The 21720-nt window shown below is 38.3% G+C and overlaps 1 protein-coding gene across 1 annotated transcript in view; it reads left to right on the top strand.

Annotated features, from left to right (window-relative positions):
- The window catches only part of C6 (complement C6), an 82850-nt gene that overhangs the window by 48328 nt on the left and 12802 nt on the right, over positions 1-21720 (top strand). Inside the window, exons 15-18 of the mRNA XM_070045087.1 lie at positions 2431-2563; positions 3465-3653; positions 8368-8458; positions 17427-17668. Coding sequence (XP_069901188.1) covers positions 2431-2563; positions 3465-3653; positions 8368-8458; positions 17427-17668 — 655 coding nt within the window. The remainder of the gene's footprint in view (positions 1-2430; positions 2564-3464; positions 3654-8367; positions 8459-17426; positions 17669-21720) is intronic.

The following is a 21720-nucleotide window of genomic DNA, read 5'->3' as shown; positions in this document are numbered from 1 at the left end:
TTATGATCAAAAATCAATACCCTCGATTCTCCAGGGCCAGCAAATAAATATCCATGGAGCTTAGTCTGGGCTAATGTATCTTCCCTGTTCATTCATCTTCTGTTCATGTATAAGGTACCAGGCCTAAAGTTGTGAGGGGGAGGAAATATTGGAGGGGGAGTAATGTCGATTAGTCTTTACTCTAGAACCAGAGATTCTCACACTCCAGATGCACTAGAGGCTAATCTTGAGCAAGGCCCAGAAACTTCCATAACTAACAAGATTCCTGGTAATACCGATGCTGCTAGTTCAGAAGTCACACTTTGGAAACGAATCCTTTAGAATAGGAGTTAACAAATTATGGCCCACAGACCAAATCTGACCTGCCCTCTGTATTCTTTTCTTTTCTTTTTTTAATGAAATTTATTGGAACACAACCACATTCCTTTGTTTACATAATGACCATAGCTGTTTTGTGCAACTGTGACACAAGGTGACAGACACTGCCTGACCTGCAATTGATGATCAAGGCCCTTTATAGAAGTTTTCCAGTCCCTGCCCTACAACAGTATCCTCAGAATTACATTTTATCAGATCCAGATACCTAAATAATTTTTAATCTGTTTGTGCCAGCTGCTTAAATAAAGTATTAAAATGATTGACATTCTAATTTTAAAAACACACAAAAGGTTTAAACAGTGATTCATTCTTCTAATGACTCTACAAAATTAGATTATATGTTTCCATTTTCATGAATAGGTTCACTCCTTGTTTTAATTTGTTCTTTATTTAAGGCCTAATTCCTACCTGATGATAGTTTTTGCACAAAAGTAATACAATTTTAACTTTTCCTAATGAGTACCTTCTAGATTCCTAGTAGCAAAATGCTCCTTATATGGAGTCAAACAGAGGCAGGTATGCCTCATTTCAGGCTAGAGCAATCATGTCATTGCACGTGAAGATATCTTTTCAGTGACCAAGACACAGGTCCTACCCCCATTGGCAAGTGACAGTGACTAAGGGTTCTTGTTTAGTCGGTCTAGCAGATATGTCGGACAAAGCTTGATGGTTGCAACATACACTTATACGTTATAGCTTCATAAAAGAAATGGAAGCAGAAGTTTATGACAATAATTTATTTCAGGATGAATGTGCAGTCTTTGAATAAAACATCTAGATCATTAATACTACTCATCATGCCATTTCCCTTGGAAACACAGCCATTCCCATAATAACCAAAGATGGAATGCTCTTTTTTGTATTCAGGAAATTAATCATCTTCTAGGAGAAAAGTTGAATCACATGGCCAAGTAATAACAAATGTTGACGATTGAGCTTTCACCTCCCTCAAAATTCCCAACTTCGATTCTCAGAGAATAATTTCCTAGTCAATTCTCTGTACTTGTCTCCCACTAGGTAAGGAAAGAGTTTCATTACTGTTACATTACTGTCTTCCTAAGGAGAGTGTTTTGCATTTTTTCAGCAAAGAGTTATTAAGCCCCGTGTAAAGGTTTGTGAGGGGAGACCTGGTAATAGAAGTGCCACTCAAGTGTATGGGTGGGGATGATAAATGTGATAAACATAAATTAGAGCTTTGGACAAGTTTCCCCCCAAAACTGAAAGGATGGTACACCCGATGAAGCTGGGGAAATGAAAGAGATTCTCCACAGAGGAAGTTCTATTTGAGTTGGGTCTTGAGAGAACGGAAGAGAGAAGATGTTGAGGATAGAGGGAACAGCCAGGTAAAGACAGGGAGGCATGAAAGAGAGTATTATGTGCAAAGAATAGCAGATGGCTTTGTTTTGCTAGATGATAGGTTCTATTGGAAGAAATGGCAAGAGGTGAGGATGGGAAAGTGGGTTAAATCTCATATTCCAAGCTAAGAATATAAAACCCATCTTATCTTTAAAATCTTTTAGTGAACCCCAAATGCCAGGAGTTGTACTTTAATTACACTGGGAAAGTATATGATGATAAATAGGTTATTAGGAACACTTTCAAATGATTTGTAGTCAGTGTGTTACCATAGCATCTGCATATATTTGCTGCGTATGCAGGATACATTTTTTATTCCATTTATAGCCACTACAGGATTCATATATAGTTTTCTTTTTCTTGCAATAGTAAGCCATCTCATATACAGAGGGGAGCAAGTTATTAATTAAAATAAGTATATATATTCTAATCAATTGAAGCAGCAATATGGAAGATGGATTAGAAGAGGGACCGATTAGATAGTTGTCCTGGTAAGAGATAATACATGCTGTAAGCAAAGACAATGATGATGGCAAAAGAAAGGAGAGAATTTTGAGACATATTTAGAAGTAGAAATTGAGCAGACTCTGAGTAGATACAAGAGTGAAGGAACAGAAAGAATCCAGGAGGACCCCGAGGTGTTTGAAGGTATTATTCATAACATTAGTAATGTGCTGATTTCTGTTTTAATTCTAGAATGAAAGGAAACTGTACTCCGTTGGGGAAGAAGTTGAAATCATATGCCTTACTGGTTTCAAACCTGTTGGATACCAGTACTTCAGCTGCTTACCAGACAGAACCTGGAGGCGAGGAGATGTGGAATGCCAACGTGAGAACTGGGCAGGCCTTCCACATGACTCTGCTAGAGAATGGATGTGCCCCAAATAGAGCAAAGTCACACCCTTAGATTAGTACACTTTACTATTTTTTTAGTAACTCTAGTGAAAAGGTTTAGTAAGGCAGAAAGTAGGATTCATCTGCTCAAATTAGATTTCAAACTACCTTCATATTTTAGTTTTCCTGCCCCTAAGTATTAGCAGGACTGTGAGGCATGTGTTTAAGAAGAAATCTGGGAAGTCTGCTAACTGCATCTAACCACAGGCATCTGCCTTGCCCGATGTACAAAGAGATGCGAAATAATGAGTCCCAGGAAGCTGATACTTACACTCTTTGTGTATCAGAGATGGGATTTTTTTTGTGAAATGCAATTTTCTCCTTGGAGCACATCCACATCCTTTGCTCAAAGAGAGAGGAGGAGTTTGCAGGCTCCCCACATACCCATGCTTCAGGAAAGTCAATATGCGATTAAACAAGGCTCAGATGGGGACTCCAAAGAGTTATTCTGGAATATCATGACAAAGAGTTGAGACCAGTGTCAATTAGAACATCCTGTCTCTGTGTCACCCACAATGTGGTGACTTGCTTTTGGGAAAACTCACTGGGGAAAAGAATGGAAAAGATTATTTCTTGAAAAGCTCCCAATGATATAATGAAAGGAGTATCTGAAGGCAGTTCCTTAGCAAGTTCTTCAGTTAATGGAACTAAAGACAGTTTCCCAGTTTCTAAACTGGGACCCTCAACCCCCAGTCTTTCTCATCAAAAGGCAGCATTAAAGCTGAACCAATGCGGTAAATCATATTAAAATCACTTCTTGGATTGCACAAAATCTGCCTGTATCCACTGAGTATTCTGCTCCACCAAATACATCTGAAATATTTCTCTCTCTGCAGGGACAGAGTGCCTCAAGCCAGTGGTGCAGGAAGTACTGACACTGTCACCATTTCAGACATTATATAAAATTGGTGAATCCATTGAGCTAACCTGCCCCAGAGGCTTTGTTGTTGCTGGGCCATCAAGGTACACATGCAGTGGGGATTCCTGGACACCTCCCATTTCAAGCTCACTCACCTGTGAAAAAGGTGAGTAGCTGCTCAGGATACTGGGGTCTGCTAAGTTGGTGTCCTTTGTGGTTGGTCGTGTAGCATCTACAGAGGAGCTATTTCTTAAGAAGATTCACTGGCGGGCTGGGTTGTATTTCACCCCGTGTCGATGATGAGGTCAGGCAGCACATAAGTAGCTATTGGTCAAGTGGATATCTTCAAATATTAGACAGTGAGGTCAGTTTTCTTTTCCAATTTAATACTTCACGATTTTGAGGGAGTGCAAGTGCTCTCATATGAAAAAATCAGAATTGATGGTTAACTGAAAATTTAGTTCAAGTGGAGAGCCATAGAAAAGTAGTCCACACTACTTTTTAATTAAACATTTTAACTTAGAACATAGAAATACACAAATATTCACCAATTTTCTGACATAGGACCAACCTCTTAGTTCCTAAAGGGTCTCCTGATTTGATTTCAAGATTTTTCTCAAATAAAACAAATACATAATTCATCATCTATGTTATCCCATATCAGTTTCTCTAAAACAATGGGTTTTTTAACTCCAAGTGGGGCACTTCTTTAAGAAACACCTCTGCTTAAGTCCCATCCCCTGGTTCTGATGTCATTGAGCTGGGAGGGCCCAATATTTTGTGTTTGTATAAAATCTCTCCGAGTTAATCCAGATACAGACAAAGTTGAGAATTATCTCTCTTTTGAAGAGAGGTGAAAGCTTAAAGGCAACTTTTGCAGCAAACTTGACTACAAAATGCTTTTATTTTTCCTTAATCTTTTATAGTAGTCTTATCCACATTAATTCAAAGGAAAATTTTTGCAAACCACTTTCAATTATTTAGCATTTTCAACTTAGTTTTTATAAAAATAACTTTTTTTCCTCCTTTATCAGTTGATATGTTTAATCAACTTACACAATTACAATAGTAACTGGCATAAATAGACTTGGAAACAAACAAAACTGACTCTTGGTAAGTCTATAGCTGAACTGGTAGGGGCAGAAGTGTGAAGCTGTGGAAGAGAGGAGCCTATAAAACTTGCAGTTCAGTGTTGGACGGGCAGCTGGCATGGAGCAGCTGAAAACCCTGGTTAGTCTGGCCTGTTGGTTACTTGGAGGACAGTTAAGGGAGCTTCTACTAATTCATATATTCCAAATTTCTCAACATGCTTTTTCAAATAATGTCTCATTTTTAATCAGAGAATTCCTGATGATCTCTCTGAGCTCAGACATGATTAAGCCTATTTTGTCAAGGAAAAACCAAAGGCACAGAGAGGCTAAATTAGACCCAAAGTCAGACAGTTTGGGTCAAACAAGAACTGTGCAGCAGCTCTGATAATTCCTCAAGCTCTCTGCCATCTTGCCTTCTTTATCCTCTTCTGGGCTTTTACCATGTGTGAAGGAAAAGGGGAAACTTAACCTATTATAAAAACCTTAAAACTATTGATAAAGAGACCACATGGAAATTTGTGAGAACTTCAGGTCAGTATTGTAGCTTGGTTTCACTCGACTCCTGATCATATATGTCAGAGGTATGAATGCATTTGGGGACCACAGGGTTTAGAGAGTTAAGATCCTCTGGGCATCTTAGGTAGCATCCTCCTCTTTATAAAAATAACAGCATATGTGTACACACACACACACACACACACACACACACACACACATGCAAATGCACACACGTCTCCGTGTTTGGAAAAGAAATTAAAATTATAATCCAAACTGAGAGACAACAAAATGTTCTACATCAAGATAAAGGAAAGAAATATCCCATCTCATATACTTTCTCTCAACAACGTTGGCAGGAAGATCAATGAAGGGAGTCACAGAAAAAGAAAGAAAATCATCAATAAAACTGAGCACGCTTTCCTGTCAATGCGGGAGGAGCTGTGTGATAAAGAGACTTCAGGTCATTTGTTGGCCAGGAAGACTTTTAATTCTTTCAATGTGAAAAAGAATTTTGCTTCCTGAAGAAATGAGATGCTGCACACCTCCACTGTTAGTTTTTTCCCTTCCTCTAAGAAATCAACACCTCCAGAAGACCCCCTCGCCCTCAGCACTTAAAAATCGCAATGTTCTCATTTCCGTGTTACTCAAAAACTGTGCAGAGCAGGCAGCATGGGCAGCTGAAGGCCAGTTTGGACTTCCACCTGACGCTTAGTGAGGGAGCAAAGAGTCCTTGCAGGTGAGTCAAATCGGTAGGGAGGGAACAATGCTCTGTGTGCTTGAGAGTTGACGCTCTTTGGAAACAATGTATAGCTTAGGGTCCCTCCTTGACCTAAGCGTGGATTTATTTACAAAAGCCAAAGGCCACACAGAAACCAAAGAAAAACGAGCCCATGTCAATGGAAATCTTAGTATCTGAGACTTTACCATCAGCTATAGGTCTCCATGTTCATGAAAATTCTGAGCCAAATTTCACCAGATGGAATGAGGGTCCTAACAGAGAGTAATAATAGGGAATGGAAATGCATAGCAGCAAAGAAGAAAACCTACCAATTTTCTAAATCTTTATTTTTGCCTCTAACATAAACTTCCTTCCCTACCAAACCTCTTGCCTGATATACCTGCCTACAGCCCTCCTTTGACAATTACTTGCTTACAGAGGCCACTGTGGTTCTGTGGATGCCTGATTAGTCAGATCCAGTCCAGGGACTAGACTGTGTTTCATCCAGGAGGCTCAGGATGTCAGCTCCAGGTTTAATTCAACCAGTCTAAAGCTTCTGTGGATGAGCCTGAACAAAAGCAAAGATAACCAAGATTTCCACTTCCATATAATATATCCAAGTGTTCTTCCTTCTATTTTAATCTCCCTTCCTCTCATACACACTATTCAATTGCTCATCTTAGGTCAAGCATCATTTCCTTATAGATCTTCCTTATATTTCTCAGTTGGATTTTTTTGGTGATATGATCTCCTGGAACTTTATTTTTTCAAAACACCTATCTCTGCCTTTAATTATAAACCCATCACTATGATTGTTTGATTAATGTCTGTTTTCCCACTATTAGGGGACTACTGCTGTTTTCATTCCATTTTTTTCCACATAACATCCTAATATCTAGAATATCATAGGGATAAATAGCCACATTTGGGAGTTGCATTCCTTCATTGATTATTCTTATAAGAAAAATCTGACTTTCAAGCCATTATCCCCCCAAATCCATTCACACCATTGTCGTCACTGACATCCATATTGCTAAACAGAATAGACAGTATTTTGGTCCTCATCTGCCTTGCCCTCTCAGCAGCATTCAACAGTGTTGACCTTTTTCTGCACATTCGTTCTTTCCCTGGCTTCCAAGACACAGCGCTGTCTGGTTTAGCTTCTACCTCTCTGGCTGCTGCCCTCTATTTTTGGCAGGCTCCTGCCTTTGCATGGACTTTAAATGTAGTTCCTCAAGGCTCAGATCTGTCCCTTCACCTCATGCTACACTCTCCTGCTGGGGAATCTCACCCATACCCATAGCATCAATGATTCCCCCATAGGCTAATAACAAATTTAAATCTTTATCACAGACTTCTCCACTGAGTTTTAGACTTGAATATTCAAATTCCTATGTGTCTATTTTGTTTGGCTGTCTTAAAGAGACTATAAATTCAACATATGCAGAGAGGAATTCTTGAGTCATCACCATAGCTTCCCTACAACTAACATCTTCTAGTATTTTCTATTTCAGTTAAGGCACCAATATCTATTCTCTCATGCAAACTATAAACCTAAGAATTATACTTGGCAGTTCTCATAACTTACCCACAATAAGCAATATCATCCATTTTATGTGCTTAAAATGTCTCAAGTTCATCCACTTCTCTCCATTTCCACCTCTAGCACTTTGGTCAAAATTCCCATTCTCTTTCACCCAAACTACTATAATAACCTCATAAATTGTCTATTCTCTTGACCACCATGCCTCTCCAAATTCATTCTCCACAGAGAAACCAAAATTAACTTCTTTTCCAAATCCAGACCTGATTTTGTCACACCACCCCCTGCTAAAACCTATCAAAGACTTGCCACTGCTTATAAAATAAGAGAAAAATCCTTTGAAAGCCCTTTATGACCCTACACAGTCTGCCACACAGCCATCTCTCTGGCCTTACGTTTTCCATGCCCTTGTTTCCCTGGCTTTCTTACAGTTCCAAGAAAGTCACACATTACCTCTCTTTTGACCATGTTTATGCCTGCTATTGCCTTTGCTTCAAACACACTCCCTTTTCTCTTCCCATTTTACTGTTCATAACCTTCCTGGCTACATCAATTTTCTTGATTATATGCTTTCTCTTCAATAGCACTAATAACAGCAGCAATTCTATGTGTACAGTGTGTTTTTTTGATTAATGTCTGTCTGCTCCACAAGACTAGAAGCTCTGAGAGCATGGGATCTGGGTCAAATTTTTCTCAACCCACTATCCCCAGAACCTATGGCGGTGCTGGGAAATCATAGTCGCTCAATAAATGTTTGAATAACAAATGAGCAAAAATTTCACCAATTCCATTTTCTTTAGTTCTCTGAACTTAGCAGCAGTTCTAGGTTGGAAAACGACAGCTCCTAGAGCTAGAAAGGACTTTTCAGATGGACTATTTCATGACAACATATTTGGAAAAGCCAAAATGAATGCTCTAACTCCAAAAGATAAATGAGAACTTTTCACCACTGCCTTTTCTCCTAAATTCAAACTTATCACTTGAAATCCATGGTGTGCATTGTTCTTATCTTCATTTTCTTTTGATTCAGATACCTTGGAACTCTTAAAAGGCAATTGTCAACCAGGACAAAAACAGTTGGGATCTGAATGCATTTGCATGTCTCCAGAAGAAGACTGTGGGTAAGAGATACTCTATGGACTCTGTTTAGAAATGGAAAACCAGTCTAGTGTAACCAACTTAATGGAGGAGCTAGGCTTCTTGAACCATGAACACAAAGCATGTTAATTCTTCACATAACCAATACTCCCTATGCTCTGTTGAATTCTTCCTTCCCCACTTGGTAGCAAGCTTTCTTAATTGCCTCTCACCCTTGTCCACTAAGTTTGCATGGCTTTTGTTACTAAAACAGTCTCATTCTGCGGGCACGAGCTGCAACTATCAGTGCGGACACCAGAGATGGGCATGAAGCGCTAAGGCTGCTGCTGCACCCACCAAGAATCCTATGTGCAAGCACAGGTCACTATGCACATCTCCTGTCCTGGGAGCCTGTGCAGCCCGCCACTGCCAGGGTCCCATGATCGAGGGACAACTTCCCTGAGAGAATACAAGGTGTGCCTCAGGCTGGTGCAACATCATGCCAGCCTCTGCCACCACAGGCTCGCCCCTCATTCTGTACCCCCCCGTCGCCCCAGCCTGAGTGAGCCAGAGCACCATAATCAGCCACTCGTTTAACTCCGTCCTGTCTGGGTGAAGAACAGATGCCAGAAGGCAACATACATGAAGAGGTGGGGCCAAATCCAAAGCTGAACCCCAGGAGCTGTGCAAACAAACGAGAGAAAGGGAAATCTCTCCCAGCAGCCTAAGGAGCAGCGGATTAAAGCTCCACAATCAACTTGATGTACCTGCATCTCTGGAATACCTGAATAGACAAGGAATCATCCCATATTGAGGAGGTGGACTTTGGGAACAACCGTAGACTTGGGGATTGCTGTATTGACTGACTAGTTTCTGATTTTTATGTTTATCCTAGTATAATTTTTAGTGCTTGTTATCATTGGTGGATTTTTTTATTGGTTTGGTTGCTCCCTTTTTTTTATTACTTTTTAAATTTTATTAATATTTTTATTTTAAAAACATTTTTATTTTATTTTATTTTTTTCTTTGTTTCCTTCTTTTCTCCCTTTTCTTCTGAGCCATGTGGCTGACAGGGTCTTGCTGCTCCAGCCGGGGGTAAGGCCTGAGCCTCAGAGGTGGGAGACCTGAGTTCAGGACATTGAACCACCAGACACCTCCCGGCACCATGTAATATCAATAGGTGAGAGCTCTCCCAGAGATCTCCGCCTCAGTCCTAAGACCCAGCTCCACCCAACGGCCAGCAAGCTCCAGTGCTGGACACCTCATGCCAAACAACTAGCAAGACAGGAACACAACCCCACCCATTAGCAAAGAGGCTGCCTAAAATCATACTAAGTTCACAGACACCCTAAAACACACTGCTGGAAGCAGCCCTGCCCACCAGAAAGACAAGATCCAGCCTCATCCACCAGAACACAGGCACCAGTCCCCTCCATCAGGAAGCCTACACAACCCACTGAACCAACCTCACCCAATGGTGGCAGATACCAAAAAGAACGGGAACTACAAACCTGCAGCCTGGGAAAAAGAGACCCCAAACACAGTAAGTTAAACAAAATGAGAAGACAGAGAAATATGCAGCAGATGAAGTAGCAAGGTAAAAACCCAGCAGACCAAACAAATGAAGAGGACATAGACAGTATACCTGAAAAAGAATTCAGAGTAATAATAGTAAAGATGATCCAAAATCTTGGAAATATAATGGAGAAAATACAAAACATTTAACAAGGATCTAGAAAAATTAAAGAGCAAACAAGCAATGATGAACAACACAATAAATGAAATTAAAAATACTATAGAAGGAATCAATAGCAGAATAACTGAGGTAGAAGAATGGATAAGTGACCTGGAAGATAAAATAGTGGAAATAACTACCACAGAGCAGAATAAAGAAAAAAAGAATGAAAAGAACTGAAGACAGTCTCAGGGACCTCTGGGACAACATTAAATGCACCAGCATTTGAATTATATGTGTCCCAGAAGAAGAAGAGAAAAAGAAAGGGTCTGAGAAAACATTTGAAGGGATTATAGTTGAAAACTTCCCTAACATGGCAAAGGAAATAAAGTCCAGGAAGCACAGAGAGTCCCATACAGAATAAATCCAAGGAGAAACATGCCAAGACACATATTAACAAACTATCGAAAATTAAATACAAAGAAAAAATAATAAAAGCAGTAAGGGAAAAGCAACAAATAACATACAAGGTATCCCCATAAGGTTAAGAGCTAAATTTTCAGCAGAAATTCTGCAAGCCAGAAGTGGCAGGACATTTTTAAGGGATAAAAGGGAAAAACCTACAACCAAGATTACTCTACCGAGCAAGGATCTCATTCAGATTGGATGGAGAAATTAAAACCTTTACAGACAAGCAAAAGCTAAGATAATTCAGCACCACCAAATCACCTTTACAACAAATGCTAAAGGAACTTCTCTGGGCAGGAGACACAAGAAAAGGAAAAGACCTACAATAACAAACTCCAAACAGTTAGGAAAATGATAATAGGAACATATATATTGATAACTACCTTAAATGTAAATGGATTAAATGATCCAAACAAAAGACATAGACTGGCTGAATGGATAAAAAACAAGACCCATATATATGCTGTCTACAAGAGACCCACTTCACCCCTCAGGACACATACAGACAAAGTGAGGGGATGGAAAGAGATATTACATGCAAATGGAAATCAAAAGAAAGCTGGAGTACCAATTCTCATATTAGACAAAATAGACTTTAAAATGAAGACTATTACAAGAGACAAAGAAGGACACTACATAATGATCAAGGGATCACTCCAAGAAGAAGATATAACAATTGTAAATATTTATGCACTCAACAGAGGAACACCTCAATACATAAGGCAAATGCTAACAGCCATAAAAGGGGAAATAGACAGTAACACAATCATAGTAGGGGATTTTAACATCCCACTTTCACCAATGGACAGATGATCCAAAATGAAAATAAATAAGGAAAAACAAGATTTAAATGACACATTAAACAAAATGGACTTAATTTATATTTATAGGATATTCTTTCCAAACACAATAGAATACACTTTCTTCTCAAGTGCTCATGGAATATTTTCCAGGATAGACCATACCTTGGGTCACAAAACAAGCCTTGGTAAATTTAAGAAAATTGAAAACATATCAAGTATCTTTTCCGACCACAATGTTATGAGACTAGATATCAATTACAGGAAAAAAAAAATCTGTAAAAAATACAAACACATGGAGGCTAAACAATACACTACTAAATAATCAAGAGATCACTGGAGAAATCAAAGAGGAAATCAAAAAATACTTAGAAACAAATGACGATGAAAACATGATGATCCAAAACCTACAGGATGCAGCAAAAGCAGTTCTAAGAGGGAAGTTTATAGCAATACAAGCCTACCTCAAGAAACAAGAAACAACTCAAATAAACAACATAACCTTACACCAAAAGCAATTACAGAAAGAAGAACAAAAAAACCAGTTAGCAGAAGGAAAGAAATCATAAAGAATACATCAGAAATAAATGAAATAGACATGAAGGAAACAATAACAAAGATCAATAAAACTAAAAGCTGGTTATTTGAGAAGATAAACAAAAGTGATAAACCATTAGCCAGACTCATCAAGAAAAAAAGGGAGAAAACTCAAGTCAAAAGAATTAGAAATGAAAAAGGAGAGATAACAACTGACACTGCAGAAATACAAAGGATCATGAGAGATTATGACAAGCAGCTATATGCCAATAAAATGGACAACCTGGAAGAAATGGACAAATTCTTAGGAAAGCACAACATCCCAAAACTGAACAAGGAAGAAATAGAAAATATAAACAGACCAATCACAGGCACTGAAACTGAAACTGTGATTAAAAATCTTCCAACAAACAAAAGTCCAGGACCAGATGGCTTCACAGGCAAATTCTATCAAACATTTACAGAAGAGCTAACACTTATCCTTCTCAAACTGGTCCAAAATATAGCAGAGGGACGAACACTCCCAAACTCACTCTACGAGGCCACCATCACCCTGATACCAAAACCAGACAAAGATGTCACAAAATAAGAAAACTACAGGCCAATATCACTGATGAACATACATGCAAAAATCCTCAATGTAATACTAGCAAACAGAATACAGTAGCACATTAAAAGGATCATACCCCATGATCAAGTGGGGTTTATCCCAGGAATGCAAGGATTCTTCAATATACGCAAATCAGTCAATGTGATACACCATATTAACAAAATGAAAGATAAAACAACACGATAATCTCAATAGATGCAGGAAAAGCTTTCGACAAAATTCAACACCCATTTATGACAAAAAAAAAAACCCTCCAGAAAGTAGGCATAGAGGGAACTTACCTCAACATAATAAAGGTCATATATGACAAATCCATAGCCAATATCATTCTCAATCATGAAAAACTGAAACCATTTCCTCTAAGATCAGGAACAAGTCAAGTTTGCCCACTCTCACCACTATTATTCAACATAGTTTTGGAAGTTTTAGCCACAGCAATCAGAGAAGAAAAAGAAGTAAAAGGAATCCAAATCGGAAAAGAAGAAGCAAAACTGTCACTATTTGCAGATGAAATGATACTATATTTACAGAATCCTAAAGATGCTACTAGAAAATGACTAGAGCTAATCAATGAATTTGGTAAAGTAGCAGGATACTACTTTAATGCACAGAAATCTTTTGCATTCCTATACACTAATGATGAAAAATCTGAAAGAGAAATTAAGGAAACACTCCCATTTACCATTGCAACAAAAAGAATAAAATACATAGGAATAAACCTACCTAAGGAGACAAAACACCTGTATGCAGAAAACTATAAGACACTGATGAAAGAAATTAAAGATGATACAAACAGATGGAGAGATTTACCATGTTCCTGGATTGGAAGAATCAACATTGTGAAAATAACTCTACTACCCAAAGCAATCTACAGATTCAATGCAATCACTATCAAACCACCAACGGCATTTTTCACAGAACAAGAATAAAAAATTTCACAATTTGTATGAAAACACAAAAGACCTTGAATAGACAAAGCAAACTTGAGAAAGAAAAATGGAGCTGGAGGAATCAGACTCCCTGACTTCAGATTATACTACAAAGTTACAGTAATCAATACAGTATAGTACTGGCACAAAAACAGAAATACAGATCAACGGAACAGGACAGAAAGCCCAGAGATAAACCCACGCACATATGGTCACCTTATCTTTGGTAAAGGAGGCAAGAATATACAGTGGAGAAAAGACAGCCTCTTCAATAAGCGGTGCTGGGAAAATTGGACAGCTACATGTAAAAGAATGAAATTAGAACACTCCCTAACACCATACACAAAAATAAACTCAAAATGGATTAAAGACCTAAATGTAAGGCCAGACACTGTAAAACTCTTGGAGGAAAACATAGGCAGAACACCCTATGACATAAATCACAGCAAGATCCTTTTTGACCCACCTCCTAGAGAAATGGAAATAAAAACAAAAGTAAACAAATGGGTCCTAATGAAACTTCAAAGCTTTTGCACAGCAAAGGAAACTATAAACAAGATGAAAAGACAACCGTCAGAATGCGAGAAAATATTTGCAAATGAAGCAGCTGACAAAGGATTAATCTCCAGAATTTACAAGGAGCTCAAAAAAACAAACAACCTAATCCAAAAATGGGCAGAAGACCTAAATAGACATTTCTCCAAAGAAGATATACAGATTGCCAACAAGCACATGAAAGGATGCTCAACATCACTGATCATCAGAGAAATGAAAATCAAAACTACAATGAGGCCTTACCTCACACGTGTCAGAATGGTCATCATCAAGAAATTTACAAACAATAAATCCTGGAGAGGGTGTGGAGAAAAGGGAGCCCTCTTGCACTGTTGGTGGGAATATAAATTGATACAGCCTCTATGGAGAACAGTATAGAGGGTCCTAAAACACTAAAATAGAACTACCATATGACCCAGCTATCCCACTACTGAGCATATACCCTGAGAAAACCATAATTCAAAAAGAGTCATGTACCACAATGTTCATTGCAGCTCTCTTTACAATAGCCAGGAAAAGGAAGCAACCTAAGTTTCCATCAACAGATGAATGGATAAAGAAGATGTGGCACATATATACCATGGAATATTACTCAGCCATAAAAAGAAATGAAATTGAGTTTTTTGTAGTGAGGTAGATGGACCTAGAGGCTGTCATACAGAGTGAAGTAAGTCAGAAAGTGAAAGATACCGCATGCTGACACATATATATGGAATAAAAAAAAAAAAGGTTCTAAAGAATCTAGGGACAGAACAGGAATAAAGACGCAGACGTAGAGAATGTAATTGAGGACACGGGGAGGGGGAAGGGTAAGCTGGGACGAAGTGAGAGAGAGGCATGGACATATATACACTACCAAATGTAAAACAGATAGCTAGTGGGAAGCAGCTGCATAGCCCAGGGAGATCAGCTCTGTGCTCTGTGACCATCTAGAAGGGTGGGATAGGGAGGGTGCGAGGGAGAGGCACGAGAGGGGGTATGGGGGTATACGTATACGTATAGCTGATTCACCCTGTTATACGGCAGAAACTAACACAACATTGTAACGCCATTATACTCCAATAAAGATGTTTAAAAAAAAAAATAGTCTCATTCTGATGTTAAAGACTCATTCCTGTCCAGTTTAAAATCAAACTCATGTATATCAAAGGCTTTCTCTTCCCCCTAAATATAGGGCAAGTTTGTGCCTCCAAAAGCTTGGAGTAGAGAAAGAGGTGTGAGCATGGACTTCACACACACACACACACACACACACACACACACACATCCCTTTGTGAGATTAGTCTTTCATGTGGTGGCAGAGAGCTTGATGAAAAATGATATATCCTTATATGGCTGCCACGACTCTCTGCTGTTATAACTGCCTTTTTTTACATGAACTAACCCTGGCATGTCAAGGGTGCTTATTAATTTAAGGGATGCTTTCAGGGGAATTTAATCCGAAATAACATTAGCTTAAGGTAAAGTTTTGTTTCTCTATCTCACAAAATAAATGCGGGGGAAGGCAGTCTAGGGATGGTCTGGTGATTCTCTCATTTCAGATAGGACTGCTTCTCCTTCCTGCTTTCTGTTCTGCCATTCATTTTTTTAAAATCTAATATTCATAATTTATTTTTTATTGAAGTATAACTGATACTTTACTTATTTATTTATTTTTATCAAAGTACAGTTTTCTTTTCTGACATTCTTAAATTTATTTCATGATCCAAGACTTCCCTGCTGGAGTACAAAGGAAGGAAGACCAGAAATGGACACAGTCTCTCTTTTTAAGGAGAGTTCCTGGGAAAATTATCATGGCGTCCATCTCATTACTCTTCTCTTATTCACGTGGCCCGGTGGACCTGCAAGGGAGGCTATGAAATGCAGTTCTTTGGCTAGAAGCAAAAGCGTTTTTGAATAAAATTAGAGTTACATGACTGAGGGAGAGAATGAATAACGGAGTAGGAAGCCAACAGACTGTGCCCAGCTGTGATATTTCACTTTTTTTTACTTTGAAATATATATTTTAAACAATGCAGACTGTTCTAAGGCAATTTTCATCTTTAAAACTGTGTGTCCATAATTGTTACTTTTAAATTTTTCTTCTATTTCTTTGCACCAACTTTTTTTTTTCACTTTTAACACTGATTCGCTCCCACATTCCTCTGAGCTACAAGTGAACAAACACTTGTAGGGACACATTAATTTGTTTGTTTATTTATTTATGAGAACACTACAGGGTCTTTTTCTGTAACATTCCACTGATAGAATTCAACCCAAGGATGGCTCTATCTACCCTCCTCAGTATTAACCACAAGTGGTCCACTTTGTATGAGTTTCTTGCAGCTGGGGTCCCCTCACCCAGCAAATGGCCTTTTAAGGGAGTACTTAAAATGTTCCCATTGTCCATTTAACCCAGAGGAAACTTCTATCTTTATCTTTGCAATACCCAACCATGAGAATACAGACTGTCCTCTGGAACTGTCTGAATTTCAGCTCAGTCTTACCTCTCTAGCCCCTTTCTATACTCCTCAGTCCTCTTTTATATGGCATTGAGGATGTTTCTGAGAGTGACTGACCCCACAGCTTAAGTTCTCAGAGAGTGGCCTTTTGTTCTCAGCTATGGGCTTCAGTTCCTGGAAACAATTTTACATACTGGTGCACTGATTGTTAACTCTAAAGTTGACATTAGAGAAGAAACTCATATTTGGAGTAATCAAGGCGTTCTTGTCCTCTCAGCAAGAGAAGGACTATGGCTAACCTTTTGTTAGCAGGACCCATCCATTTACTTAGATTTAGCAAGTTACCCAGGGATTAATTGACTTAAAAGCTCATGTTCTTAACCACAATACAAACACACTTACAAAGCTATATAATTATATATATAGAGAGAGAGAATTATATATATATAAAATTATATATAAGACTCTTGTATTACAATTAATAAGTGTTAAAAAAGTGTTCAGAGGAGGTACAGGCTACCATCGGCTAGGTCGATCAGGATTAGCTTCAAAATGTAGCCAGGAATTGATCTGGATGCAGACAGGCAGAGAGGAGAGACAATACGACATTGATTGAGTAGGGCTTGGCATGGTAGCAAAGGAACAATAATCTTATTAGTTTAGAAAATAGTCAAATTTTCAGATGATAAAGAGGGATTAAGGAGGATGGAAAAATGATTCTAGAAAGAAAAGTTGATTGGGTCAAAATATGGAAGATTTTGATCATCAGAATTTAATAATTCAGACTTTAATTTGAAGGCAATTGGGAGTAGTACCATGCTTAAAGTGAAATTTTAGAAAGAGGAATCCCAATGCATGCCAGATAAAATGAGAGCCTGAAAGGAGAGAAATTGGGGGAAAGAATAGCTGGGTGGTAAGTTAACATATGAGTTGGCTGCACGCCATCTCTTCTTTTCTAGTCTTCATATATAAATGCTTGCTTTCCTCTCTTGGACAGCCTTTATTCAGAAGATATCTGTGTGCTTGATACTCGCTCCAGTCATCACTTTACTTCAACCGCTTGTAAGTTTTTGGCCGAGAACTGTTTAAACAATCAGCAACTCCATTTTCTACATATTGGTTCATGCCAAGATGGTCCACAGCTAGAATGGGGTCTTGAAAGGACAAAACTTTCATCCAGTAGCACAAAGAAAGAATCCTGTGGCTATGACACCTGCTACGACTGGGAAAAATGTTCAGGTAAGCTCCAGCAGTGACCCATACTGGAAAAGCTCTCACTTAACCTTCATCTCAACTAGTATATCTTACTTGCATTTATACATTCTTTCTTTAAAATAACTTTCCTTAATCAAAAATAATTCTTTTCATTGTAAAAAAAATTTATGAATTGATTGAAATAGAAGGGAAAAGTAGAACCCAGCCCATCCACAATTTTGGTGTAAATCTCTCCAATCTTTTTCTGCACATACATAATCAGTCCCACCCTTAGACCCCAGTAAGAAGAACACCCATCCTGATCTATGCTTTAGGTACTCTTCTTCCCCATCCCCAGCTTTGGAGGGCCTTTATCAAAATTGTCTAAGTTTCCTCTGGCAGTTGGAACCAGCTGGGGCCAGCACAGGTACAGTGCCCTGAGCCTAGACATGGATACCAATTACCAGAAGCATCTGCCTCAAATTTTTTGAAGTCCTCTTGCAGTGCCTGGAATCACCCCAGGTTGGCAGGGTTATATAGGCAGGATGTCTTGAGCCCACACATAGACCCTCATGGGCCAAGGCCCTGTTTCTTCCTTGTGGGACATTCTCCTACCCTCTCCTGCTTTTCTCCCCCACCAGGCATGGGGTCAACCAGATGTTCCAAGGAGCTCTGGGACTCCACCTGTAGAGTCATCCCTCACTCACAGCTAGACCTCATTCCCAGAGAGAAGCCTGGTGAGCCACTGGCCAGCAAGGTAGTCTTTCTCCAAATTGCTTGAGATCAGACAGCTAGGATGGTGCTGACACTAATTTGAAGTGACTTTAATCATTTATATAAAGAGGCACCCCATTAAAAAAATGTCCCTGGGGCCTCACACACCTCAGAGGTGGCATTGATTATATTACAAATTTTTTAAAAAATAGGATCATCTACTACATCTTATTTTATATATTGCTGTTTTTCACTAAATATATCATGAAACTATTTCCATGTCATAATATGTTATTCTGCCACACAATTTTCTTTTTTAAATTTAATTTTAATTATTTTTTTATACAGCAGGTTCTTATTAGCAATCCATTTCATACATATTAGTGTATATAAGTCAATCCCAATCTCCAAATTCATCACACCACCACCCCCAACACCGCTTTCCCCCCTTGGTGTCCATATGTTTGTTCTCTACATCTGTGTCTCAATTTCTGCCCTGCAAACTGGTTCATCTGTACCATTTTTCTAGGTTCCACATATATGCGTTAATATACGACATTTGTTTTTCTCTTTCTGACTTACTTCACTCTGTATGACAGTCTCTAGATTCATCCACATCTCTACAAATGACACAATTTCGTTCCTTTTTATGGCTGAGTAATATTCCATTGTATATATGTACCACTTGTCTTTATTGATTCATCTGTCAATGGGCATTTAGGTTGCTTCTATGACCTGGCTCTTGTAAATAGTGCTGCAATGAACATTGGGGTGCATGTGTCTTTTTGAATTATGGTTTTCTCTGGGTATATGCCCAGTAATGGGATTGCTGGGTCATGCGGTAATTCTGTTTTTAGTTTTTTAAGGAACCTCCATACTGTTCTCCATAGTGGCTGTATCAATTTACATTCCCACCAACAATGCAAGAGGGTTCCCTTTTCTCCACACCTTCTCCAGCATTTCTTGTTTGTAGATTTTCTGATGATGGTGTGAGGTGTGAGGTGACACCTCATTGTAGTTTTGATTTGCATTTCTCTACTAATTAGTGATGCTGAGCAGCTTTTCATGTGCTTCTTGGCCATCTGTATGTCTTCTTTGGAGAAATGTCTATTTAGGTCTTCTGCCCATTTTTGGATTGGGTTGTTTGTTGTTTGAATATTGAGCTGCATGAGCAGTTTATATATTTTAGAGATTAATCCTTTGTCCATTGATTCGATGGCAAATATTTTCTCCCATTCTGAGGGTTGTCTTTTCATCTTGTTTGTAGTTTGCTTTGCAAAAGCCTTTAAGTTTCATTACGTCCCATTTGCTTATTTTTGTTTTTATTTCCATTACTCTAGGAGGTGGATCAAAAAAGATCGTGCTGTGGTTTATGTCAAAGAGTGCTCTGCCTATGTTTTCCTCTAAGAGTTTTATACTGTCCGGTCTTACATACAGGTCTCTAATCCATTTAGTGTTTATTTTTGTGTATGGTGTTAGGGAGTGTTCTAATTTCATTCTTTTACATGTAGCTCTCCAGTCTTCCCAGCACAATTTATTGAAGAGGCTGTCTTTTCTGCATTGTATATCCTTTCCTCTTTTTCATAGATTAGTTGACCATAGGTGAGTGGGTTTATCTCTGGGCTTTCTATCCTGTTCCATTTATCTATATTTCTGTTTTTGTGCCAGTAGCATATTGGCTTGGTTACTTTAGCTTTGTAGTATAGTCTGAAGTCAGGGAGTCTGATTCCTCCAGCTCCATTTGTTTCCCTCAAGACTGCTTTGGTTATTTGGGGTCTTTTTTGTCTCCATACAAATTTTAAGATTTTTTGTTCTAGTTCTGTAAAAAATGCCATTGGTAATTTGATAGGGATTGCATTGAATCTGTAGATTGCTTTGGGTAGTATAGTCATTTTCATAATATTGATTATTCCAATCCAAGAACATGGTATATCTCTCCATCTGTTTGTATCATCTTTAATTTCTTTCATCAGTGTCTTATAGTTTTCTGCATACAGGTCTTTTGTCTCCCTAGGTAGGTTTATTCCTAGGTATTTTATTCTTTTTGTTGCAATGGTAAATGGGAGTGTTTCCTTAATTTCTCTTTCAGATTTTTCATCATTAGTGTATAGGAATGCAAGAGATTTCTGTGCATTAATTTTGTATCCCGCTACTTTACCAAATGCATTGATTAGCTCTAGTAGTTTTCTGGTAGCATCTTTATGATTCTCTATGAATAGTATCATGTCATCGCCAAACAGTGATAGTTTTATGTCTTTTTTCCAATTTGGATTCATTATATCTCTTTTTATTCTCTGACTGCCGTGGATAGGACTTCCAAAACTATGTTGAATAATAGTGGCAACAGTGGACATCCTTGTCTTGTTCCTGATTTCAGATGAAATGCTTTCAGTTTTTCACCATTGAGAATAACGTTTGTTGTGGGTTTTATTGTATATAGCCTTTAATATGTTGAGGTAGGTTCCCTCTATGCCCACTTTCTGGAGAGTTTTATCATAAATCGGTGTTGAATTTTGTCAAAAGCTTTTCCTGCATCTATTGAGATGATCATATGGTTTTTATTCTTCAATTTGTTAATATGGTGTATCACATTGATTGATTTGCATATATTGAAGAATCCTTACACCCCTGGGATAAATCCCACTTGATCATGGTGTATGATCCTTTTAATGTGTTGTTGTATTCTGTTTGCTAGTATTTTGTTGAGGATTTTTGCATCTATATTCATCAGTTATATTGGTCTGTAATTTTCTTTTTTTCTAGTATACTTGTCTGGTTCTGGTATCAGGGTGATGGTGGCCTCATAGAATGAGTTTGGGAGTGTTCCTTCCTCTGCAACTTTTTGAAAGAGTTTGAGAAGGATGGTGTTAGCTCTTCTCTAAATGGTTGATAGAATTCACCTGTGAAGCCATCTGGTCCTGGACTTTTGTTTGTTGGAAGATTTTTAATCAGAGTTTCAATTTCAGTGCTTGTGATTGGTCTGTTCATATTTTCTATTTCTTCCTGGTTAAGTCTTCGAAAGTATACCTTTCTAAGAATTTGTCCATTTCTGCCAGGTTGTCCATTTTATTGGCATGGAGTTGCTTATAGTAGTCTCTTAGGATGCTTTGTATTTCTGTGGTGTCTGTTAAGACTTCTTTTTCATTTTCTAATTTTATCGATTTCAGTCCTCTCCCTCTTATTCTTGATGACTCTGGCTAATGGTTTATCAATTTTGTTTATCTTCTCAAAGAACCAGCTTTTAGTTTTATTGATCTTTGCTATTGTTTTCTTTGTTTCTATTTCATTTATTTCTGCTCTGGTCTTTATGACTTCTTTCCTTCTGCTAACTTTGGTTTTGTTTGTTCTTCTTTCTCTAGGTATTTTAGGTGTAACGTTAGATT

The sequence above is a fragment of the Globicephala melas genome, chromosome 3 (genome assembly GCF_963455315.2).
Source record: "Globicephala melas chromosome 3, mGloMel1.2, whole genome shotgun sequence".
NCBI classification, from domain to species: domain Eukaryota; kingdom Metazoa; phylum Chordata; class Mammalia; order Artiodactyla; family Delphinidae; genus Globicephala; species Globicephala melas.
Note: the sequence above shows the minus strand (reverse complement) of the source record. Positions and strands in the feature narration are given on the sequence as shown.